Source organism: Dendropsophus ebraccatus, chromosome 11, assembly GCF_027789765.1.
Source record: "Dendropsophus ebraccatus isolate aDenEbr1 chromosome 11, aDenEbr1.pat, whole genome shotgun sequence".
NCBI lineage: Eukaryota > Metazoa > Chordata > Amphibia > Anura > Hylidae > Dendropsophus > Dendropsophus ebraccatus.
The window spans coordinates 34,605,666-34,630,344 of NC_091464.1; the positions used below are offsets into that span (position 1 = coordinate 34,605,666).

Here is a 24,679-nt window from a genome sequence, read left to right on the forward strand (position 1 = left end):
TGCAGATAACCATAAAAAGTATACAGTACTTCCTCTTTTTTTCATCTTTCATCTTATTTGGTTTATCATGTTGCCACTGTCTGGTCACATTGTTTGCATGCCTTAAAATAAAAAAAAAACAAACAAAAGAAACACATCCCAGTGCATTTGTGCAAACATCCGTCATATTACTCATCAAACAGAAAAATCAGCCCGCCCCATAACTGTATGAAGCTCCAAAGTCCAGACTGCACTATTCCCTTGTAAACATATCCGTAATGCTGTTACACTTAATATTATGTTGGCAATGGTATCTTGAGAAAGAGAAAAAAAAGTGGATAAAATGATGTTATTGATATACAAAAGATAAAAATTTAAAACTCCACATGCAAACAGGTATAAAAATCAACACATTCCAGGCTCCTCCCACTGGCCATTGGCTTCCCATATAGAACATAGTAATGTTTGGCCATGCCGAATGTTCTTGAATATGGGATTGATGGGAGAGATAACTGTTCGGCCTTCAGCTTTTGAAGGCGTATGGCCATCTTTACTCATTTATTCTTTAAGACCTCTAAAGCTACTTACTGCTGTAACAAGACTCCGGGGCCACTTAGTCAAAATGTAAGTGAGACTGAGGATCACACAGATGCCGGATCTGGTCAGCCGAAAGATCACACTCCAGATTAGACAAAAGGTAATACACCAACTTCTCAGATCATGTGCTTATAATACATTGAGTTGCTTGTAATCTTGTGGACTGCATCTGCAACGCAATAGTGTGAATGGTGCTGTTTGTGAAAGAAAGTGGCCGTGATTTTCTAAGCCTGGATATCCTTTTTAAAGGGGTAGTTCAGCAAAAAAATGTTTCTTTCAATTCAACCGGTGCCAGAAAAAGCAAGAGATTTGTAATTTATATTAGGCTGAGTTCACACTGCGTTTTTGCAATCGTTTTTTTTTTCATCCGTAGCTGACACTACTTTTGTGTCCGTTAAAAAAAAAAAAACGGATCAGTATTGATCCGTTTTTCCATTGACTTCCATTGCAAAAAACGGATGAAAAACGGATGGAAAAAACGGATGCATTAGTGTCCTTATAAAAAAAAAGGGATTGCAAAAACACAGTGTGAACCTAGCCTTATAAAAATCTTAAGTCTTCCAGTACTTAGCTTCTGTATGTCCTGCAGGAAGTGGTGTATTCTTTCCAGTCAGGAGACCAGGAGAAGTTTTTTTTTTTTATGGGGATTTGCTACTGCTCTGGACTGTTCCTGACTTGGCAGCAGAGAGCACTGTGTCAGACAGGAAAGAACTTCCTTCCTGCAGGGCATACAGCAGCTAATACGTACTGGAAAACTTGAGATTTTTTAATTGAAGTGAATTACAAATCTCTGACACCACTTGATTTGAAATATATATATATATATATATTTTTTTTTTTTTTATTTTTTTTTTTTATTAACTAACCCTTTAAGGGCCTATTTTACTTATCTAGGGATGCAGGAGGCACAGACAACAACAAAAAAAATCACACCATTTTTGTGCAAATTCCACTGTTGCGCTGTCTTGAATCTTCTAAGCGCTCCCCACAAAATACTGACACCCCTATTTATGATCTTACGTTTAGCAGCTATATATGTGCAATATCTTTGCCTATCCTCTGGGGTAGCCTCATTCACTTCTTGGAGTATTCTTTACTGTGTAAAAGCTGTAGATGACAGTAATTACTGAATGATTTTATTAAAGCGAACAAATACAGAGTTGTTAGGTTTAGATCACAAGACATCAGCTGCATCTGCAAGAAGAAGCGAGTGTTCAGTACCAAATATAATTATATAATGTTCAATTTGGTTTTCCTTTTATCTCCCTGTCACGTAATATAGCCCATTGCTACAGAAAACAGGACCATGAATAGAAGGAAAGTTTTCTTCAGTAACATTTTATTAAAGAAGTGATGCCAAGAATTAAACAAAAACAATTAGCTAATTTAAAGCACAGCTGATTTGCGTATTTGGGTTATAAAGTGATGCACTCCATCAATCTATACAATACTGCAGGGTTATACAACCTGCTGCCTAACACAACTGGTGGCAGCAGATTATACAACCCAATTATAGTGATGTCGTCTACATTACAGAGGAGCAAAGTAAAGAGGGGTTCTGCCGTGTCCATTATAACCTATGTGGGGAGGGGGATGAGCGAGCAGGAAGATAAGACAAGCAACTGTGTAGTTTGGAGACTGTCTGGGCACATAAAACTTTGGATTCACAGGTCAGAAAGGTCACTGCAGGTCTGGGAACTTGGTGAGATAAAATTGGAGGATGATATGCTGTGTAAGGTTTCCTTTTCTCCTCTCTGTGCTCACTCATCCCCATTGGCCCCCTCCCCTCTCCATAGACCATAATGGACACAGAAAAGCTGCTTCTTCTGAAGTGAGGGGGGAGGCTGAAAAACTTCATTTTTGAGAACACAAAGAGACTCTTTTTCTTAATAAAACCTATTACAGAGTTTCTTAAAATAACTTGTACTATTGATACTTTTTGATTTCTGAAAAGTGACAGTTACACTTTAAACTTCTGGGCCGGTTAGGTGTGTGCTTACTTAAGACGTGCTCCCTTTCTAAAAGCATGCACTTACTGTATGTAGTAAAAGGAAAGGAAACTGTAGCTCCGCACCCTTCCTCTGTGATAACATCTACTCTGGTTAGATTTTCTGAGGGCCCAATGAGATTCCTGGATATTTACAGAGAATAGGAGAATTGCAGGCTACCAAAAGGTAAAGTTATAAGAAAAACATATCGCTGATCTCAGGGAGACCAGCCAAACGATAACACTGCCGGCTGCTAGTGAAAGTGCTCAATGCAGTGAAGTCCTAGGTGCATTGCTCCCTGGAAAACATGAATATGTAAAAGAAGAGCCCGTGAAGCCTCATCATAGAGTCTCAAAACACAGGACTAGCCAGACTGTGTTTTGAGACTCTTTGATGAGGCTCCACGGGCTCCATGGACTTCACTGCATTGAGCGCTTTCACTAGCAGCCAGCAGTGTTGTCGTTTGGCTGGTCTCCCTGAGATCAGCAATCTGTTTCTCTTATGGCTCTACTAGGCATTGCTCCCACCTAGCGAGAATCCTGCTCCACACTGATGAGGGGCAACACCCCGAAACAGCTGGATGGACACCTGGCCTTGGTTTATCCTTTGTCATTACATTGACTTATAGGGCCACTTAATATGGTGGTTTTGGTGGTTTCCTTACAGGAGTTACCCCTTGTCTGGGCCCTTCCCGGAGGGATATTTGGCTAGTCCTGTGTTTTGAGACTCTTTGATAAGGCTCCACAGGCTCTTCTTATGCATAAAAGCTAAAGTTGTCTTTGGCAGATTTGGCCAACTGTCTCTGGTGTATGACGGCCTCTTGATCCTCCACTGACAAATCATGTTGGTGGAGAGAAGGTTTGGATGTGTTGGATTTTCACTATCCAACCTTATTAATACGGGAAGAATGAGACTGCATGAGAGGCCTCTTGGTGCAACATACTGTTCCCCATTGAGCACACAGGAACAATCAGCCATGCTAAGTCTTCATTGTTAATGGGGATGTAAAGAGAGATAACTGTTGGCCAACAGTTGTTGAAAATGTATGGTCACTGGATCATCCATGCATCCCTGGCCATGTAATAACCGAGCCATGTAAAAGGCCCATTAAATGAGTGCGTAATCTGCACGTGTAAAGGACATGGTAATCCGGATTCTCCCCCCCCTACAGTAATCCGGATTCTCCCCCATTGTTATTATTGGTGCTTTGTGAGGTCGTTTGCCAACGCAATGATAATGTTATGGCAAGCTGTGCCATTCTCAAAAACTCTGCATGCTGTGAAAACTCACTTTCATCCTACTTCATGGTGTGAAATGAAAGTTTTATAAATCATGATCAAATCCATAATGGCCAGAATGGGAATATGATTACCTATGGGTTTCCCCCCCCCCACAGTAAGGATTAGCCATCTGTTACTGACCAAGGCCATGTTCAGAAACTGTGAGAACAGCGGCTGTTATGTGACATGGCTGTGTCAATCAACGGCCGCTGTCTAACATACTGCAGTATCGGCTGGATGAACATCACTTAATTTTATTTGGAATGGGGGCACATTCGGGTGTACCCACATTCTGATTTACGGAAGCCGTACTGTACACTGTGAGCACAGCCTATTTTGTACGTCTGCTGTTCACTAAACTGCGGCCATATAAAATAGACCTGTCAGCTATTTTGTGTGGCCACAGAGAACAATAACTGTAGTGTATACAGGGTGTATACACTACAGCCGTTTTTTATACACATCAATACAATCGAGTATTGTTAGTTAACAATGGCCATCGTGGCAAGCTGCAACAACGGACGTTGTTTTACTAACAAACACAGCGTGTGAACATGGCCTAAAGAGACTGGACCCAAGCTAAGCTTCTGAGAAGGTTCTGTTTACAGAACTGCAACTAAGTCCCAATCAAAATGAATGTGTGCGGAGAAAGCATTCCACCACTGCTTTTTGTGATTTCTTTTTATGGTTTACCACAGGATATACATAAGAGGTTAACTTCATTCTAAAGGTTGTTTTAATAAGAAAAAAAAGTACTGTCACTATATAAACAAAGGTACCATTATAGGGGACATTAGAGATGAGCGAATACGCTTCGATCGAGTATGAATTCGATTGAATATTGCAGGATTCGAATTTAATCCAGTACTGAGGCGAATACGCGGCAAACATTCGAAAGCCCTCCCATCGCAGTTGGCACTTTTTTTTTAATCCAATCGCCATGCAGGGAGGCCATGAGGGACCCTGGGAGTACGCACGCAGCGCGAAAACAGTGTCTACCCTCATTGGATAGCTGAACCACATGACCTTGAATCTTAAATACTTTGCTTCCTCCTCTTGACCGCAGATGAGCTTTCAACCTAGCCAGGGAAAGATCTTGGAGCAGGGAGAGAGAGGTTTTAGTAGCATTTTGGTTTGGCAGGATTACTACAGAACCCAAAAGTCCTTTTCATGGCTAATATCCAGCAAAAAATGTCATCTCTGAATCAAAAGCACTTCTCAGTGCTAAGAAATAGATGATATAACAGCAGCATCAGCATCAGCAGTTGTATTCATTCCAGTACCCTGTGTGTACAAGTGACTTATAGTGTCCTTGTTTAACACCACTAAGGGCACGTTATACATATTGTTCCAGTAGCCCACTAAGGGCACTTGATATATACTGTTTCAGTAGCCCAGTAAGAGGCATGTGTAGCTATTGTTCCAGTAGCCTAGTAAAAGGCATGTGATACATATTGTTCCAGTAGCCCAGAAAAAGGCACGTCATACATACTGTTCCAGTAACGTTCATACAGCATTACGCGTGATACGCGCAAATAACATGACGCTCTGTGGACGCACATTGGAATCATGTATGTAACACTGCGCAAGAAATACGAACGAAATGTGTGAACATTGCCATAAATGTTCGTAAAGCCTTCGCAAATATTTTTCCTTCTCAACTGCGGAGATTTTTAAAAAAAATTTTTTATATTTCCTGTAGACTATAATGGGATCGAATACTCGTTCGAATAGTCGAATATCGGAGCCTCTTCGATTCGAATTCTCGAAAGTTGAATATTTCACTACTCGCTCATCTCTAGGGGACATGTAATGTATTGACTAAAGGCCCCTTTACAGGGGTTGGTTATTGAAATATTCATTTAATGTTTTTTAATGATAACTAGCCCCTGTAAAAGAGCCAGTCAGCAGCTGACAAACACCCATTCATATCAGTTCAACAGCACGGTAAAAGCATCTCACATAGGCGGTAGTATGGAAAAAGGAAAACTTTATTCCAGCATGGCACACATAGCGACGTTTCAACCTTAATCGACCACGTCGCTATGTGTGCCATGCTGGCATAAAGTTTTCCTTTTTCCATACTACCGCCTATGTGAGATGCTGTTACCATACTGTTGGACTGATATTATTTTGTCCCAATGGGACACTGGGACGGGTAGCGTTTACATCTAATTTTTTCGTTTTTCTTTTTTGTATATCTTTAGATCGGAGGCTCTTTGTGGGGAAGTGCTATAGTTTTCTCTTTTTTGCACAAACACCCATTCATAGGTCGATGGCATCTTTTCTGCAGCCATTTTAATCCTAATCGCCCACACATTGCCGCACATGGGTGACGTACATCCAACAATGATGAAATGAAAGAGCTGCACAATTGATAAACAATTGTTCATGTGGACCATGTCTGCATCTCACTAAGCCTAGTAAAGACTCAATAAACTGGCACCGATGAACGAGACGTCATTGTGCAGTCCATGTAAAAGGGCTTTAGCTTGGGGGGGGGGGGGGATTTTAGTGGTGATAGTGCAGGTAAGTCCTTTAGTGATAAAGGGCGTCACAGTTCGGACATATTAGTGTATGTTTTTGTAGGAAAGGGTTACATACTGCTAGACTTTCTTTTTGTAAACAAATGAATCAGGAACAGCCACACAACAACCACATCCCCCTTTGTCTGAACTCCCCACAACAAGTTCACAATTGTGTTTAATTTCATAATAACTGAAGTGAAGTTGTGAAAGTCCCATTTGGTTTTTAAACCTAAAAAATTAGAATCCAGAAGTTTCTGTCAGATGGACGTGATCTAGAGGGAATCCACCGTCTAATGTGGCAAAACGAGCATAATAAAATGGAAACAACAAAGATTCAATAAGATGACTGAGGGAAATTTCTGACAACAATAGGACTAGAAAATTCAATAGGCAAAATTCTGCACTACACCAAAATAAAATGCTAAAGACAGACATAGCATGTAACAACAGAATGCTAACTGATTCAATATTATTAGCACCTCAGCCTTTACCCTTAGATAGACTAAAGCCCCTATTACATGGGACGACTGGAGGAGCAAATGAGCGCCGTCAGCGCCTCGTGAGTGTGTGTGTGTGTGTGTGTGTGGGGGGTGCCTGGGTGATTGCTAGATTGTCCGGACAGCCCATAGAGGATAGCAGTGGCCTGATGCCGCCGCTCCTGTTCCACGGGCTGATGGCAGCAGATCGCTGCTATCTAAGTCATTTGTCTTTCAACAAGTAGAAAGACAAACAACAGCAACGATCAGCCGACATTGTTCATGTCGGCTTATTGTTGCCTTCTATTATACAGGACAATCATCGGCCGTAACAGCCGAATACGGACAATAATCATTCCGTGTAATAGGGCCTTAAAGGGGTAGTGCGGCGGTAAACAATTATTCACAGAATAACACACATTACAAAGTTATACAACTTTGTAATGTATGTTATGTCTGTGAATCGTCCCCTTCCCGTGTCCCACCACCCCCGCAAGTGTACCCGGAAGTGTGGTGCATTATACGTACCTGATCCGTGTTGCGCCCGTCCGCCATCTTGTGCCAAGACGTCAACTTCGGGAGCCTGGCCGAATCGCTGCCGCCGTCCCTGATGCCGGCCCCCCTCTGCCGCGTCATAACTGTGCTCAGCCGCGATTGGCTGAGCACAGTTATGCTCAGCCAATCGCGGCTGAGCATCTGATGACGCTGCAGAAGGCGGCCGGCATTAGGGACGGTCGGAGCGGTTCGTCCGTCCGTCCAAAGATGACGTCTTGGCACAAGATGGCGGACATGCGCGACACGGATCAGGTATGTATAATGCACCACACTTCCGGGTACACTTGCGGGGTGGTGGGACACGGGAAGGGGACGATTCACAGACATAACATACATTACAAAGTTGTATAACTTTGTAATGTGTTTTATTCTGTGAATAATTTCTTAGTGCCGCACTACCCCTTTAAGGCATCCCCCAAACCCAGGAAAAAGAAAAACCTGACATGAACTATACTCTAGCAAAACCAACCCTGCTGCTATCTAAACCTTAAAGGGGTTGTCTGGGGAGCAGAAAGCGACTGAAACCTTCTGCTGTATGTCAACCATCATCGCAATGTTGTGACATTGTAACACTTACATGCATCTCAAACATGATGGATCCTTCTGCACAAAACGTATGTCTCTGATCCATGTTAGCTAATTTTTATGTATCAATATTTGCACACCATAGACATACACAGAAATGATATGGACCCATCCTGTAAATGGGAAATGGCAAAGAAGACTAAAGGAACATTAAGAGAAAAAAAAGTGTATAACAGAGCAGATTTACTATAGCAAATGCTCTACAGTTCAAGAAGAAATTGCACCACATTTATGGTATGATAGACACTTTTTAGGGACAATTGCACTTCGCTCAGGAAGCATAAAAGTAATGACAGGTTCCTTTAAAATCCATCTTGGCTCAGGCTATAAAAACTCCATCTAAAGACCCAAACATCACTGAATCACGGCCGCAGAAAACTGACATGTCAGTTATTTGCAGCCCCGTGCAGGATCCTGGCCGGAGCGTATACGATGTGTATACGCTCCGGCCGGAATCCCATAGAACAATAGGCATTGTTAACCCGTACAAAGTATACGATGTGTATACGCTCCGGCCGAAATCTCATAGAACAATAGGCATCGTTCACCCGTACAAAGTACTTTTACGTAGTGTGAACATAGCCTTATAGTTGTCTAGGCATCTATTTTCTGAGTGTCAATTAATAACTTAATGTATAGGTATGTGCTGTAAATGGCCTTAAAGAGGTATTACAGAAAAAAAATCTACTTTTCTCCTATCCACAGGACAGAGGAAAAGTAGGAGATCGCGGGGGTCTGACCTCTGAACCTTCCAACGATTTCCATATCGTGCCCCGGCTTCTGTATTATACATAGAGCTACGACAAGTGACCCTCAGCTCTATTCATTCCTATGAAGCCGACAGAAAGAGCTGAGTACAGTGCTCTTTTGGCGGACACGACCTTTCCGACACTCCACAGAAATGGATAGAGCCACGGGTCATGTGCCATACCCGTGGCTCTATTCACTACACAGAAGCCGGGGCACGATACAGAGATAAGTGGGGAGTACCGCCTCCTATTTTTCCCCTATCCTGTGGATAGAGGAAGAGTTTATTTTTCCTGGAATACCCCTTTAATTTATAAATGATTAACTCAGTAATACAATAAAGAAGCAATACAACAGTCTATTTCAGGTGCTAAAATGTACTAAAATGGAAAGAAACAAGGTGATTTTCTCGTGGGCGTCCATCTTAAGATACAAAATAGAATTATTAAGGTGACAAAGAATTTAGAATACAGACTTGAAGTATGAATAATAGCATGCATCTTTCTAGCTGCCGCCGTTCCTGAGCTAGAAGTTTTTCTAAAAAACAGTCTATATCCAAGATGGCGCCGGCCATAAAACTACATTTCCCAGCATGCATGCATCTCAGAGCCATCTGACTGGTATCTGCCTCATCTTGTTGTATCTGCCCATCGCTGGCTCAATTTGTTTCTGTTTTACACTCTAAACAAAATACTGTATCTATCAATATATCTGTTTATTCACACGCCACTCTAATGGTATGGCAGCATGGAGTATTGTCAGTGTGGTGAATTCTTTGAGATTCTGGGGGAATCGGGGGGAGGTTGCCTTTGGTCAGGTTACTTAAGTTTGTCTTCTCTATAGCACACTTAATAAAGTTAAACAGGCTCCCTTGTAGTGAAGTTTAACAGGAGTGGAGTACCCCTTTAATTCCTGGGAAAATTGCACGATAGACAGTCAAGAAGAACTGTTTGTATAACAACTGCTTGTTCTATGATCAGAGGGGAAAGGGAAGTTGCTCAAACAACATTCACATGATTTTAGCTTTTCATTTAGCAGTTAGAAAACAAACCTTCTAAAAATCATGTGAAGTCAACATTTATAAGAAAACTTTGTTCTATAAATGTAGCAGGGACATAACTCAATTCCCTCATGCATCATGTACCATTACCAGCGCAACATTACAATGAGGGAGCTTAAAATGTGTCTTATTGTATCCTACTAGAAATGCGTGCTAGGAGAAGGCCCCATTCACTGTAATGGAGCTGGACTAGGCAATACTAGGCACTACTATGGGCAAGAACTTTTTTGTGACAACTTGGATACACAATGGTGCAAGAATGTTGTTAAAGCAAATATGTCATCTAGATTTTTTTTTTACTAATTAGATTCTTCAATTTTTATATTTTTAAACTGTTTTTACTTTCTGATTATAAAATATTTTATTTAAATTTTGTACACTATTATGCGGGCAGCCATCTTGACTGAGCTGTTAAAACTTAGCATTTAGAAATATGCTTTACAGCCAGCTCTATGGACATAGGCACAATAGACTGGCCCTGACCTTATTAACTACAATGGGAGAGTATTCTAGGTGTGCGTTATGTGACTAGTACAGACTAGAGATAAGCGAACCGGCCAAGGTTTGGGTTCGTATTCGTATGAACCTAAACTCTCGGCTTCTGATTCCCGCTGTCTGCCCGCTCCATGGAGAGGGTGGATACAACCTGAGGCCTATGGCTATGGCTGTATCCCAGTTTTCCAGGCGGTCCTTAAGGTTGTATCCACCCTTTCCACGGAGCGGGCAGACAGCAGGAATCAAAAGCCAAGAGTTCAGGTTCATACGAATACGAACCCAAACCTTGGCCGGTTCACTCATTTCTAGTACAGACATCATATTACAGGGAGGGGGAATGGTGGGAGAATGGTGATGTCAACATTGTCATCACAAGTGCCTAATACCTAAGACCATAGAATGTTATTTTTCAATGTTTTGTTTCTTGGTAATGTTTTAGAATTCTGGCAATTTCATCTTCGGCTTGTCACCTATGTTTCCATTGAATAGCATTCGTTATATAGGTGTAACATTTCAAACAGTATATCAAAGCCAGCTAGACTTTCAAGTGTTTCGACAGTTCTTCTGCAAGCTTTGCAGGTGCTTTTGAAATCAGGAAGTTCACTTTTAGATCTGATATACTAGTTGCTTTTGTTAATTTCAATATTCAAACAACATTTGAAACCATGTAATGAACTTTCCTATAGTGTGGTTGTCACACAAAACCTCAGCTGGTGTCCTCTAAACCAACAAAAAAAAACATTGTCTATAATACCCTTGAGTGAAATTGTTGCATACCATGATTCTGTAGAAGCTGTGGAAGTCTTACTCCTACTCATTGTCTTTTATTGTTTATTCCATCACATGATCTAAAGGAGAGAAATTCATTCTTGAATGACAGCAAAAATATTTGCACTTCTGGTGAGACCATTGCTCAGAATTCCACATGGTCATGGATTTTAGGGTTTGGTCATGGTCATGGATTTTAGGGTTTGGTCATGGTCATGGATTTTAGGGTTTGGTCATGGTCGTGTATTTTATGGTTTGGGGAACATTGTATGATATTCCATACCATTGTGTACATACTTTTATGATGCATATCCAGTCTACATAGCCTTTTATACATTGAGAGCATTGCTTCTACCTTACTTGGTTTTGAACTATATGTTCTAATGTTCTACCTTTTTATTATCTTGCAGGTGTATTTATCCAAACCAGATTAAAAGAATCCTAAACCTGAACCACAATGAGTTTGTACAGCTTACCAAATGAAACCAATCCGGACAATGAGACTTTGGATATGCTTCAAAATGAAATCATCATGGTGGCTTTACCAGTGGTGTATTCCTGTGTGACTATAATAAGTATTCCAGGAAATCTAATTTCACTTTGGATTTTGATTCGTCACTCTAAACCCATCACGTCTTCAGTAATTCTTATGATTAACTTGAGCATTACAGACCTTGCACTTGCCATGCTTCTTCCTTTCCAAATACACTACCATACAAACAGGAACAATTGGATATTTGGGAAGGAGCTCTGTAACGTGGTGACTATTATGTTTTATGTTAATATGTACGGCACAATATTAACAATCATGTTGATTAGTCTTGAGCGATACTTAGGCATTGTCCACCCAATGAGATCAAGTGTGTGGAGGAGAAAAAGGTACGCAATCGGAGCAGTACTTATGATATGGCTTCTGCTTCTTGCTGCATTGTATCCAATGGAGTCGACGGACCTAATGTATGAAGTAAAGAGTCTAAACATCACAACATGTTTTGATGTCCTCAAATGGAGCATGCTGCCTAACATTATATCCTGGGCGGCCTTCATCATTGGACTTTTCCTGTTTTTTTTCTTAATACCATTTGTAATTACTGTGGTTTGTTATGCCCGTATAATCAGGAAACTAATTCAAACATCCAACAGGCACGGCATGGGTCACGGAAGGAGATCTATTAACCTTGCTATATTCGTCCTTGTAGTGTTCATCACCTGTTTTGCACCAAACAATTTCATCCTTCTGCTGCACACCATTGTCCGTCTGTTCTATAACAAGAGTTATTACCATGCTTACAAGCTGACGCTTACATTGAGCTGTTTAAGCAGTTGCGTGGACCCTTTTCTCTACTACTTCGCATGTAAAGACTTTCGGAAAAAAGCATTAGAGTTGTTGAACTTTAAATCACGAGCCATTGAGAGTTTGGGAACAAGACGGGAAAGCTTGTTCTCTGCTTTGACTTTTTCCAGCGGACAGTGTGAAGAAAACGGCAAAAAACACAGATGTGACAGTAACCGACAGGAGAGCGATATGTAGACGTTATTGTACCCTTATTGTCAGAGGGTTGAGAGCAAGGAAAATTATTTTTCTGTTCATATTTTAGGGCATGTGCACACTGAGTTAATCAGGCGGAAATCCCGTCTGTCTCATTGTGCCATAGCCTGTCTTTGGTAGAACGAGCACTCCTACGCTACCACTGCTCTCCACTCAAAGAAGTGACATGTCACTTCTTTGAGCTGAGAGTGGCGGCAGCGGAGTAGTGCACTCTCTTCCATAGACGGGCTGTGGCACACTGAGACAGGCGGGATTCCACCTGATTTACTCAGTGTGAACATACCCTTAGGGAGATCTCAGTTAATCAGCATTTGCATTAAGACCTTGAGACTACAAGGCCAACACTTTCAGTTCAGGAGATGGCCTTTAAATGAAGTTCAGGAGCTGGCACAGATTTCAAGTTATAATTTACACCTGCAACACCCACTTTTAAAAAGCGACAAGCTCAAAAGTTGCAAATATGGGGCATACATTTGTGACTTAAACCAGAAATCAGAATCTGAAAAGTTGTGTACTGTGTTTTTGCTTTTTAAGACGCACTCATGGTTTAGACAACTGAAAATAGGAAAAAGAAAAAACAAGGATAATGCAAGTTAAACTTCCCTGGTTATCTGGTTAAGATGGTGAAGGGGGCAAAGTTTCTTGAAATGACAGGGCCACACTCTCTATGACAGTACATTATACCCCCACATACACATCTCTGCAACACACAAAATCCACACAGCTCTGTTGCATAATAGACACCCAGCTCTGCTACATAAACATACCTATAGATACACCCACCTCTGCTACATCACTATACACAAACAACTCTACTGCATGCAGAGACACAAATGCACAGCTCTGCTACATAAACATACCCCCCCAACGTGTGTGTATATCTATCTATATATATACATATATATACATATACACACATTTTAATCGATTGTTCCCACCTAGTATCTGGAGTGAACACTCCTCCAGGTCATGTGATTAATGATTTGACTGTAGCATCATGGAAGGTCCTGAAGGACCTCCAGCTCCCGTTATGGGTAAATTCATACGAGGCTCCTACATATAGGAATCTGGGGGTGTTGTACATCACCTCTAGATCCCTTTCCTCCCCAGCACTGGTCTCACTGATATGTTTCTTACAAATTCATAACCAAATGTATCAGTGACCTTCAGACAGCAAGCAACGGCTCTCACCACTTAAGTGAAATCAGTCATTTTCAAATCATTTTCCTGGTCATCGGAGAGTTGCCCAACATTACATTCCAGTATTCAGCAATATTTGAAAATGAATGTATAAATGTGTATATTGTTACTCTATTTCATTACGGGTCAAATGTAAATATAATTTCTGTTCAGCCTTTAAAGCATTGGGTTTAGGCAATCTTACTTCATTCACAAGATATATATGTGTATATAGAAACTATTGTAAATAAAATGTATGTTATCAAATACGTTTTCATGTTTTCCCTCATATTTACTTGTTTGCTTTATGTTATGTTATGGTAAGCTATGGGGGGGGGGGGGGGGGGGTTATCATCCCCCCAGCCAGTGTTAATAGTGGCAAATTGAATGTACAACTTTTTGCCAATGAATGCCCTGTTCGCCAGGCAGAGGAGCATAGCAAGGCACAGAGGGGGTGTATCATCCTCCTGCTGCACCTGGTTAACCACGATTTAGGCCAGTCTACACCAGCTCTGAGCTAATTTTTATTATAGTATATTAGTAATGTCATTTTTACTACTTTAGGTCATTTTTATGATGTTATAATCTGCTTCAAAGACTGCACATCTGAATCACACATTCTGTTTCCAATGCAATCTTTTGGGGCATGTAAGGTCCATAAGAGGAGACATAAAAGAGTAAATATACAAGTTTTCCATTTTACTTTACCATGTTCACATGGTGCAAATGTCTTGACTGCGTAATCTATTCCACACATCCATACAGGGTCAATTCTTCAGAATTTAGCTGAATAGGACAGTTAAAGGGGTACTTTGGCGCTGATAAAAAACACCAAAAAACAATCAATCATAAACATAGTTTTTACACTTACCATCCCTCCGGAATCTGTCTCCGTTTGAATTTCCCGCTGTTTGCAGGTCCCTAAAGCTCCAGTTGGTGTCTTCATTTTTTCTTCGCTTACAGGTTTGGGCTTTCCCATGATGCACTTTGTCTCCTGTGATGTCTAACTGACTCTGTAGAACTGTTAGATGGCTTACATCTTGTTCAGCCAATCAGAGCAACCTGTGTCATCTGACAAAGGGAGGCTGGCCTAACTTGGCTTAGAACCGCCTCCCTCTTGATGACATCATTGTCACAAAATGGCTGCCACAGAAAAGCCTGGGGTGAACAGTCATTAGGTAAGAATGAGCTTACTTCACTTCCTGGTGGGGGGGTCGAGGGGGGAAAGATAGGGAAGGGGGGCAGATAGGTGATTGAAGAATATTACAACGTTATATAACTTGTAGTGTGTTTCAATTACTTGGAAAAAGCTTTTCGCTTGAGTACTCCTTTAAATATCTGCAACAAATATGCCAAGTGTAAATACATCCTGAGGCTATACACCATCAGAATGAAGACCATTTTATTGGACAGCTGTCATTTACTGACAAATAACGGCTGTTATTGTATAAGCTGTGCTCCTACATTCACAGTTATGATTTGTTTGCTTTTTTAAATAATTAGAGTCTAATTTTTTTTGCCTGTACAATTAGCATTACCAGGTTTAAAGGGTTCCTATCATTTAAACAAACTTCTGACATGTCATAGCAACATGCCAGAAGTATCATTTGGGGTCCGGATGTTGAGACCCTGCACGCTCTGCCTCTCCATCTCTGTCTCACTGCTAAAAGTTACAGTTGACAGAATTATATGGAACTTCTAGTAATTGCTGTAGCGGAGGTTCCATAGGGCTCCATTATAATTCTGTTGACTGTTTCTTTAGCAGTGAGACGAAGATGAAGAGACAGAGCGTGCGCTGCTGCGTGCATCTGCCCCTTCATTCTAATGATTGGGATCTCAGCATCCAGTTCCCTACTGATACAAACTTCTGACATGTTGCTATGACATGTCAGAAGTTCGTTTAAAGCGAATGTACCAGCAGGTACATTGCTTTAAGATTTTTATATCAATAGACCAGAGCGGGGATGCCAGTGCCTCAGTAATTTTTTGTACCACCGCCTGGTTTATGCGCACAGTGACGGTCTATTCCCGGACACCGGCCAGGCCTGAAGCACTGGAGGTGGGCCCGCCCACAGAGGGGAGGGTGGGCAGTCCTGTCTCCAGTGCTTCAGGCTGGGTCAGTGACCAGGAATAGACTGGCGCCGTGCACAGGAACTGGGCCTAGGTTAAAAAAAAGGACCATGGCACCGGCATCCCAACGCTGGCACCGATCTATTGTTGTAAAAATAAAGCCATATTTATACCTCAAAAGTACGTCTGTATTTTGCTTTTTCTTTACCGTGTGTGAACCTAGTCTAAAACAGCCTCAAAACTGGACCAATAACTGCCTGCGTAATTCAAGCTTATTTATTATTCCAAACAACGACTAGTCAATATAAATGTATAGTTTTTCCCCTGAGCACAGACATTTGTATCAGAAGCTTTATCTTTGCGTTGTGGCCACTTTTACTGATATCCTTCTTATACAGATCATCAAAAGTGCTTGTAAGCCACGTCTGACCTTTACCCTATACATATTACAATCTCAGCTTATGTGATGCTGGAGATCTTGTGTAAACCACATGACCAGAATTTCCTCATTTTAGTAAAGAGTGCTCCTAGTCTGTATATTATATAGCTACATTTCCATCTTTGTAGCAATAAAAGCCACACACATAAACCACATTAAAATACTTGTACAAAGATAGTAAAGTTGTATTGAAACAAACCAATAAAAATTACATACATGGAATAAATAGGTAGAGACATCATTAAAAAAAAAAACATGATTAACCCAGTAATGAGGATATATCTGTCAGGAGCGAATGCTAATTCTCACATTAAGAAAAAATAATTACACATAAATACATAATCCCATACATTTAATTTATAAACGTAAACATTTTTCATCACTTGAAATGTGGCAACACGGCTTAGGCCATGTTCACACAACGTAAGTTGTGTATTAATCACGGGCATTGTTGCTGATGTACAATGACTGCTGTGATTAATACACAATTTACATGCACTGCATTCTGAGGGAATCCCGGCCGGAGTGTATACACACTGACATGTCAGTTTCAATGAATAGTGGCCACATATTCCTGACAGGTCACACAATGGAGCGTGCGGCTCCGGCTGCACTCTCCATTGTGTTCAATGGTGAATTGGGATGTATGTACACACAGATGCGCCTGCATCCCAATTCAGCACAAATGAAGATCATCCAGCTGAGGGATGATCTTCACTAACACCGGCCGTTCTGTGACCCGGCCAGGTTACAGGACAGCCGGTGTTTCACGATGTGTGAACGTGGCCTTATGCAACTTTTATACAGTTTACGCAAATAAAATAGAAAAACATGCATCTCTTTAGAAATTCTCCCTTTTCTTAGCTGTAATACATCTTTTTTACATTTATATATTTGGTTAAAAATATATTTTTTTTAATAATAATGTGTTATGTTGTTTTCAATGGAAAATTATCCTGAATTACTGGGAAATCACTGGTTCTTTATGGTTCTTTTCGGTAAAAATCTCAAATAAAAAGCAGCCATACAGCATAAAATTTTTTAAAAATCCACATAATTTATAGTTATTATTATAGTTATAAAATTTTTTTTTTATAAATACGTTTTTTTTATTATTATTGGCTGCAAAAAAAGCCCCCAAATAGTATGTGAACATTTGAAATGTACCTACATCTCAAAAGGAAATCAAGCTTAACTAAAAAAAAAAAAAAAAAAAATGTAGGTGAGGTACGAACTCACTAAATACACCTATATAACCCCACTACACAATAAGACTATGTTTTTTTCGGGAAAAGGCGGCCGTCTATTGATAATGATGGCCACAAAAAACGATCACTGTATCGTTTGTGCAGCCATTTAAATGTATTGCTTTTGGCCACACAACCCCTGTTTACATTCGGAGATGTGCGGCTGATAGCATTGAATTTTAAAGCCCACAAAAGACGTTATCAGCCGAGGATCAGGCGTTTTCCTACTCCTTGGCTGATCGCTGACACTTTTGCCAATTTCTAGCAATACTCGACGTGGCCAATAATCGGCCTGTGTAAAAGGGGCTTAAGTGGATGAACTAATCCCACCTCAGACCCCGACAAGCATTTCTTCTACGCAGCTTCTTCGAGGAACTTCTGTAACACCTGAAAAGTAATATGAAGTTTCAGCTCAATTTTTACCACAAGAAATCAGGGGAAAAGGCACAACAACATGTGTTACTCAGCTATACCCCTTATGTGGTTATAAGCTACTTTTTCAACACACGGCAAAGATCAGAAAGTACGGGGCACCATTTGGTTTTTTTAGTGTAGATTTTGCTGTAAATTATTTTGGTACCATATCACATATGTAAAGGCCTTGCAGTACCAGTACAGAAGTGACCTCATTTTGCTTCTGTGTTATTTCTAATACTAGCTATCTAATACAGTACTTTCTTTTACCATATAATAAATAGGTTTTCTTGGAAAAAGATCAAACGTATGTCAGGTTCAAGTGTAGAAGAGAAGTCAGCAAGTACAAATGAACATACGAGAACGATAACATAGTACAGGAAATGGTGGTTTGGCTAATATGTTATATTAAGGTGTCAAATGCTTATGTACGTTTACTAAATAAGACCCGAGAAAGACTGTTAAACCAAAAACACGAAATATTGGGGTCAAAATGTGTAAAAGGTGACCGGTAAGGCACCTGCTATTGGTTACCATAGTTGTTACACACATATAAGCCACTTGTACTGGAAATATGCAGTGTAAAAAAAAAAAAAAATAAAAAAAAAAAAAAAAAATATATATATATATATATATATACCGTTTCCATGAAAATAAGACCTAGGACAGGTTTTGCTAAATTGCTAAATATAAGGCCTCCCTCAAAAGTAAGACCTAGCAAAGTTTTAGTTTGAAGCATGCCAGGCTGAACAGAACACCAGGGCATCTAGCTGTGATTCTTTTTAGCCCGCCGCTGTTGTCCCCTTCCTTCACTGTCCGTTGCAGAGCAGCTGCTTGCAGGACATGAAGACTGTCACCTGCTGCCATCCCCATTGTCCCCTACCGCCAGATGTAGAGATGCACACAGCCTGCTGTTATCTCGTCACCTGCCGCCATACTGTACGCTGTCCCTACTGTGCTGTCTAAGTGTGCTGGGGTGAGCTCCCCCTAGTGACCGGAAGCCGTATGCTCTGTTCATGCTGTGCATGTCACATGTGAACTCTTCTTTACGGAAAATAAGATATCCCCTGAAAATAAGATCTAGCGCATCCATGCTCTAAGGGCAGAGGAATGGAGCAGTGCTCAGCTTATTCTCACTAAATAACAGCATAATAAAAGAGGAGTATCTCTGCTGGCTCACACTCTTCACTGAATAGCGGCCACAGAAAACCCTGTATAAATAGTACAGGCAAATATAATAAACCTTGTAATATATCTTATCAGACAAATATGAATCTCATCTCTCTATTGTTCTGTAGCTATCTCAGAAATTGAGTTACAAGCAAGGCAACTCTATGGAGGGGGTGGGGGAACCTGAGTACACAGGGAAAGAGAGAGACAGATGAGTAAGTAAGAGATTGCACCCCGGGGCTTTTACACATTTTAGACTGCTCACTGAAGCTGCTACTGAAGCCATGTAACTGTTTTTTTTTTTAAGAATATTTAAATTATTTAGCCTAAAGTGATACCCATACTCTTGTTTCATTTAATTAGTTAAGAGGTGGAGCTTCACAGCAGTTGGGCACCATCTCTCAGATGGGGATCGGCTCCAACTGCCATGAAGCCCCACCCAATTGACACTGTCCACTGATGGAATAAAGGGATTTTAGAGCAGAAAGAAGACACAGACACGTTTTATACAGGTATTGTAGTGACCAATCAGGTACAAGAGCAGAGACAAGCGAGCCCTGAACTGCCCAATCCAGTGTCCCTGCCTACTTACCACAATCTGTCCTAGCTGACAGTGGATAACTTGGAGGCGTTCCCTACACTGAGTATGTGAAACACAAGACAAAACAAGACAAACAAACACAATAAAGAAAAGTCAACAATCCAGGTAATACACAGCAGAGGTTCTGAGTCACAAAGCCAAAGCAAGGTCAGAAAACAAGCAGGAGATTGGGGCAAGAAACAAAAAAGGAAGGTCCAGGAACTAGCCAGAAAGTCAGAAACAGGAGACAATCACAAAACAGGGAGCTGAGGCACTGTGTGGATACACACCAAAATAGCCAGCAACTCCAGCTGTTGCAAAACTACAACTCCCATCATGCCTGGGCAGCCAAAGCCATATATTTGGTTGATCAGGCATGATAGGAATTGTAGTTTTGCAACAGCTGGAATGTTGAGGTTAGCCATCACTGTTATATGGGATATCAGGGATCTGGTTCAGGACAGGATTGGCCCAGCCCCTGATCTCCAACCACAGACACCTGAAACACAGACTCAACCACACACACGGTGCAAACCTGGCTGTCACAGAATGCAAGGCAAACCAAGTTTAACCCTGCAATTGCCAGAGAACACAACAGAGGCAACCTGAGCAGAGATATAGGCCTTTACAGTCTGTCTCCAGTATTTGACTGCTTAACCCAGAATTTATAGGAATAAATAACAAGTGTTCCTGGAACTTTTTCTCACAAATTGATATCAATCCGTTCAGCTCCTCCTGCTTTATAACATGCTACCTGCAGATTGGAGTGCATTTTCATTGGGAATGGTTACAAAATGTAAATTCAACCCTTGGAATGGGCGCCAGACTTATGTCTTCTTTATTTTTAAATAAAATTACAAACTACCAGGCTGCTCTGGGGTGTAACACTGCTTGTCACTTAAATGGGTACTCCAACATGTTTCTTTTAAATCAACTGGTGTCAGAAAGTTATATAGATTTGTAAGTTTCTGTACTTACTGGTTGAGCATTTCCCAGAATGCAGTACTTGTTCCAGAATGCAATGCTTTCCCTCAGCTGTTCATCACAGTCTACAGTCCTTGCAGCAGCTGCTTCTGGCCGGTCAGAGATGGTGAATCACTCAGGGGATTGGGGGATCCAGCCAAGCCTCCTGTGACATCATCCCTGTCTGCATCATCAGCCTGTCCTCAGCAAACACTCACAATGTGAGACAGAGGCATGGAATATTTGTCTCCTAAAGTGGGAGAGCAGAGGGAGCAGGAGACAATTTAAATTGGCATAGAGGACATTTTTCTTCACTTCCTGGATTTCAATAAACTACCAGTGTGGCAGAACCGTACAGTTATGGTAATACATTATACAGACACATCTATATTACTTTTAATGTACTTTTAATAGAGAACATTTTTTTCTTATGTGGAGTTCCCCTTTAATGTAATAGAAACTTATTAATACCTAACAGATAATGTTCGACATACGTAAACACTTCTTGTAAAAAAAACAGCACAAAGCTATTTTGGGACTAAACACTAAGGTTCAGGAAGGAACTGAGTGAGACAAACATTTTCAGTGTAACAAATAAGCAAACAAATTACAAAACAGTTTTTTTTTTTATATATATCATAGAAGCCCACCAAGCTATTGCCAGATGCAACAAAAAAACTAACGCCAGGGTTACACTGTGAGATGTTGTAGCAGTAAGGTCATGTCAGCTTCTGGTCCGAGAGTAAAAGATTGATAGTTGTTAAAACAAATGTGCCAGCAGTACATTCACTTTAAGATTTTCATATAGATAGAGCAGCTTGGGGAAGCCAATGCCACGCTCCTTTTTTTTTGAATGGTGGCCCCGTTCCAGCGTAAAACGGTCTTCTATTCCCAGGCACCGGCCTGGGCTAAAGCACTGGAGGCGGGCCGGCCCACCCCCAGTGGGAGAAAACCCCTGTTAACTGCTGGTACATTTGCTTTAGGGTATAAACCCACACACCGTATATGCAGCGTATTTACTGCTGCGATACGCAGCAAACTCGCAGCAAAATCGCAGCAGATTAGATCTAAATAACTGAACACAGCATCAAATCTGTACCAACAAATCTGCTGCATATTTGTTACATATCTGCTGCATATACGGTGAGTGGGTTTATACCCTTAATGTATTTTTAGACAAAAAAAAAGCTTGGAGTCCCAAAACCAGCACACGCGGTCTGTGCAGCCAATACACGTCCATAACAGACATGGTCAGGCATGTTGGCTGCACATGGGTACCACTCAGGGATCCAACCGTGAAATCCGCTGCGGATCCGGTAGGTGTGAAGGCACCCTAACAGTGTACAGTGTATATACAGTGTATACAGTAAGGGGCTTACCTGCCTGTTGGGGAATATATACAGTAAAGGGGTGTTAGGGAATGTATACAGCATGGGGACTACTTGAAAGGGGGAGTGTCTATAGCATGGGGGCTACCTGCAGGGGGAGTGCATACAGCATGGGGGCTACATGTAGAGCGGAGTTTGTACAGCATGGGGATACCTAAAGGGGGGAGTGTATACAGTATGGGGGCTATCTGCAAGGGGGGCAGTGTATACATTATGGGGATAGCTGCAGGGGGGAGTGTATACAGTATGGGGGCTACCTGCAGGGGAAAGTCTATACAGTATGGGGGCAACCTGCAAGAAGAAGGGGAGTGTATACAGTATAGTGACTACCTGCAATGGGAGGGGTATAGAGTATGGGAGCTACCTGCAAGTGGGGGGAGTGTATAGAGTATGGGGGCTACCTGCAGGGGTGTATACAGTATAGGGGCGACCTGGAGGGAGGGAGTGTATACAGTATAGGAGTACCTGCAAGGGGGGGGTGTATACAGTACGGGGGCTACCTGCGCGCAGGGGGGGGGAGTGTATACAGTATTAGAAACTTTAAAACCTCTTCTGTGTTGTCCTCACCAAGGATAAAAGGTGTTGTCTAAGAGGGCCAGATTATGATGATGCAGGATTGTGTATGCACTTATTATAAGCTGCAGGTTTTCTGCAAACATACCTTACTTATGGTCTGCAGTCGGCGGCAGGGGGAACCCCCAAACTATACACTACAGGTATACAGGACCTCCACCAAGTATATACTACAGGTATACAGGACCTCCACTAACACTGTCAATGTTGTATATAACCAGGCTCAGCATAACACTACCAATGTTGTACATAACCAGGCTGTATATAACACTGCTAATGTTGTATATAACCAGGCTGTATAAAACACTGCCAATGTTATATATAAAACCAGGCTGTATATAACACTGCTAATGTTGCGTATAACCAGGCTCAGCATAACACTACCAATGTTGTATATAACCAGGCTCTGTATAACACTACTAATGTTGTACATAACCAGGCTGTATATAACACTGCCACTGTTGTATATAACCGGGCTGTATATAACACTGCCAATGTTGTATATAACCAGGCTCAGTATAACACTGTTAATGTTGTATACCAGGCTGTATACTGTATAACACTGCCAATGTTGCATAAAACAATGCTGTATATTACACTGACAACGTTGCATATAACCAGGCTGTATATAACACTCAAAAACACAAAAAAATGCAACAGCTCACCACAATGGCAAGATACAGACCCACTAGAGACATTATATAACACTGACAATGTTGTATATAACCAGGTTCTGTATATAAAACTGCCAATGTTGTATATAACCAGGCTCTGTATACAGTCAGATCACATGATGACATCTCAGTTTGGCTATTATGTATTTAGGATGTTTAAAGTTTTTAGTTTATTTCTAACCTACAATTTACATAAACAGTGCAGAACTGTCGGAGTATATAGCGTATACAGGGCTCCTGGTGATTTCCCCTCAAACCAAAAAAACAAGGGCATAGATTTGCCTCCTGGGCGACCTTTGAACAAATCTAACACACCGACACTTTATACCCGGGCAGAGCCGGGTACATTTTCTAATATATGTATATATATATATATATATATATATATATATATATATATATATATATATATATATCAGTAATTCTTAAAATATCTTGCAACATCTTTATGTAATACTGCAAAGATAAAATGACTCCACATGGTGTAGAGCACACGGTGCATACTGACATTCTCCATGTACATGACCAGTATCAGCCAGCAGGAATAGTTACCACATCCCTTGTTGGTGCTGATAAACAACACAGCACACGAAACTGAACTTCCTGACACCTGCTGCCATGAAATTTAAGGAACTTCAACCAGTAAAACATAAACTGTCAAATAGGAATATTTACACCCTTGCCATGTTGTAATTCTTAAGAAATACTGTATTAAGTCACAAACTGCTATGTTGTTGTATTCGAGAGAGCTACTATCTTTGTCATTTCTGCATTCTCATTTTATATATATTTCTTTATTACCGTTAAAACCCCCTGTAATCCCATTTGCACAATTTTTTTTTTTTTAAATATACTGTATGAGAGAACCTCGAACCTCACCGGGGCTGTATCCAGCTTCCTCAGCCACCGGTAATCAAATGCATAGTGTTTGGGTTTGGATGAACCGGAGTGCGCTCAAGGTTCACTCATCTCTAATATTTACATATTGTGCCTTACTTGAGTTCTTTAAAGGGGAACTCCAGATAAGGAAAACTTGTTTTCTATTAAAAGTACATTAAAAGTTATATAGATGTGTCTATACAATGTATTACCGTATCTGTGCGGTTCTGCCACACTGATAGCTAATAGGAATCCGGGAAGTGAAAAATATGGCCTCTGTGCCAATCCACATTGTCTCCTGCTCCTTCTGCTCTCCCACCTTAGGAGACAAATATTGTCAAATATAGTCAATATTTGCTGAGCACAGGCTGATGATGCAGACAGGGGGCATGGTGTGATGTCAAAGGAGGCTTACCTGGATCCCCCAATCCCCTGAGTGATTCACCATCTCTGACTGGCCAGAAGCAGGTGCAGCACCAATTTCTCTGATTGTGCA

General features: G+C 41.0%; 1 protein-coding gene and 1 long non-coding RNA gene across 2 annotated transcripts in view; one reads left to right on the plus strand and one right to left on the minus strand.

Moving 5' to 3' along the window:
* Positions 1-14,053, plus strand: part of P2RY8 (P2Y receptor family member 8) — a 40,899-nt gene extending 26,846 nt beyond the window's left edge. The window contains exon 4 of the mRNA XM_069944490.1: positions 11,469-14,053. Coding sequence (XP_069800591.1) covers positions 11,516-12,589 — 1,074 coding nt within the window. The 5' untranslated portion in view covers positions 11,469-11,515 and the 3' untranslated portion in view covers positions 12,590-14,053. The remainder of the gene's footprint in view (positions 1-11,468) is intronic.
* The window catches only part of LOC138767174 (uncharacterized), a 48,363-nt gene that overhangs the window by 4,874 nt on the left and 18,810 nt on the right, over positions 1-24,679 (minus strand). Inside the window, exons 2-3 of the long non-coding RNA XR_011358773.1 lie at positions 17,873-17,929; positions 14,495-14,604 (exon numbers count right to left, since the gene is read on the minus strand). This is a non-coding gene — a long non-coding RNA (uncharacterized lncRNA). The remainder of the gene's footprint in view (positions 1-14,494; positions 14,605-17,872; positions 17,930-24,679) is intronic.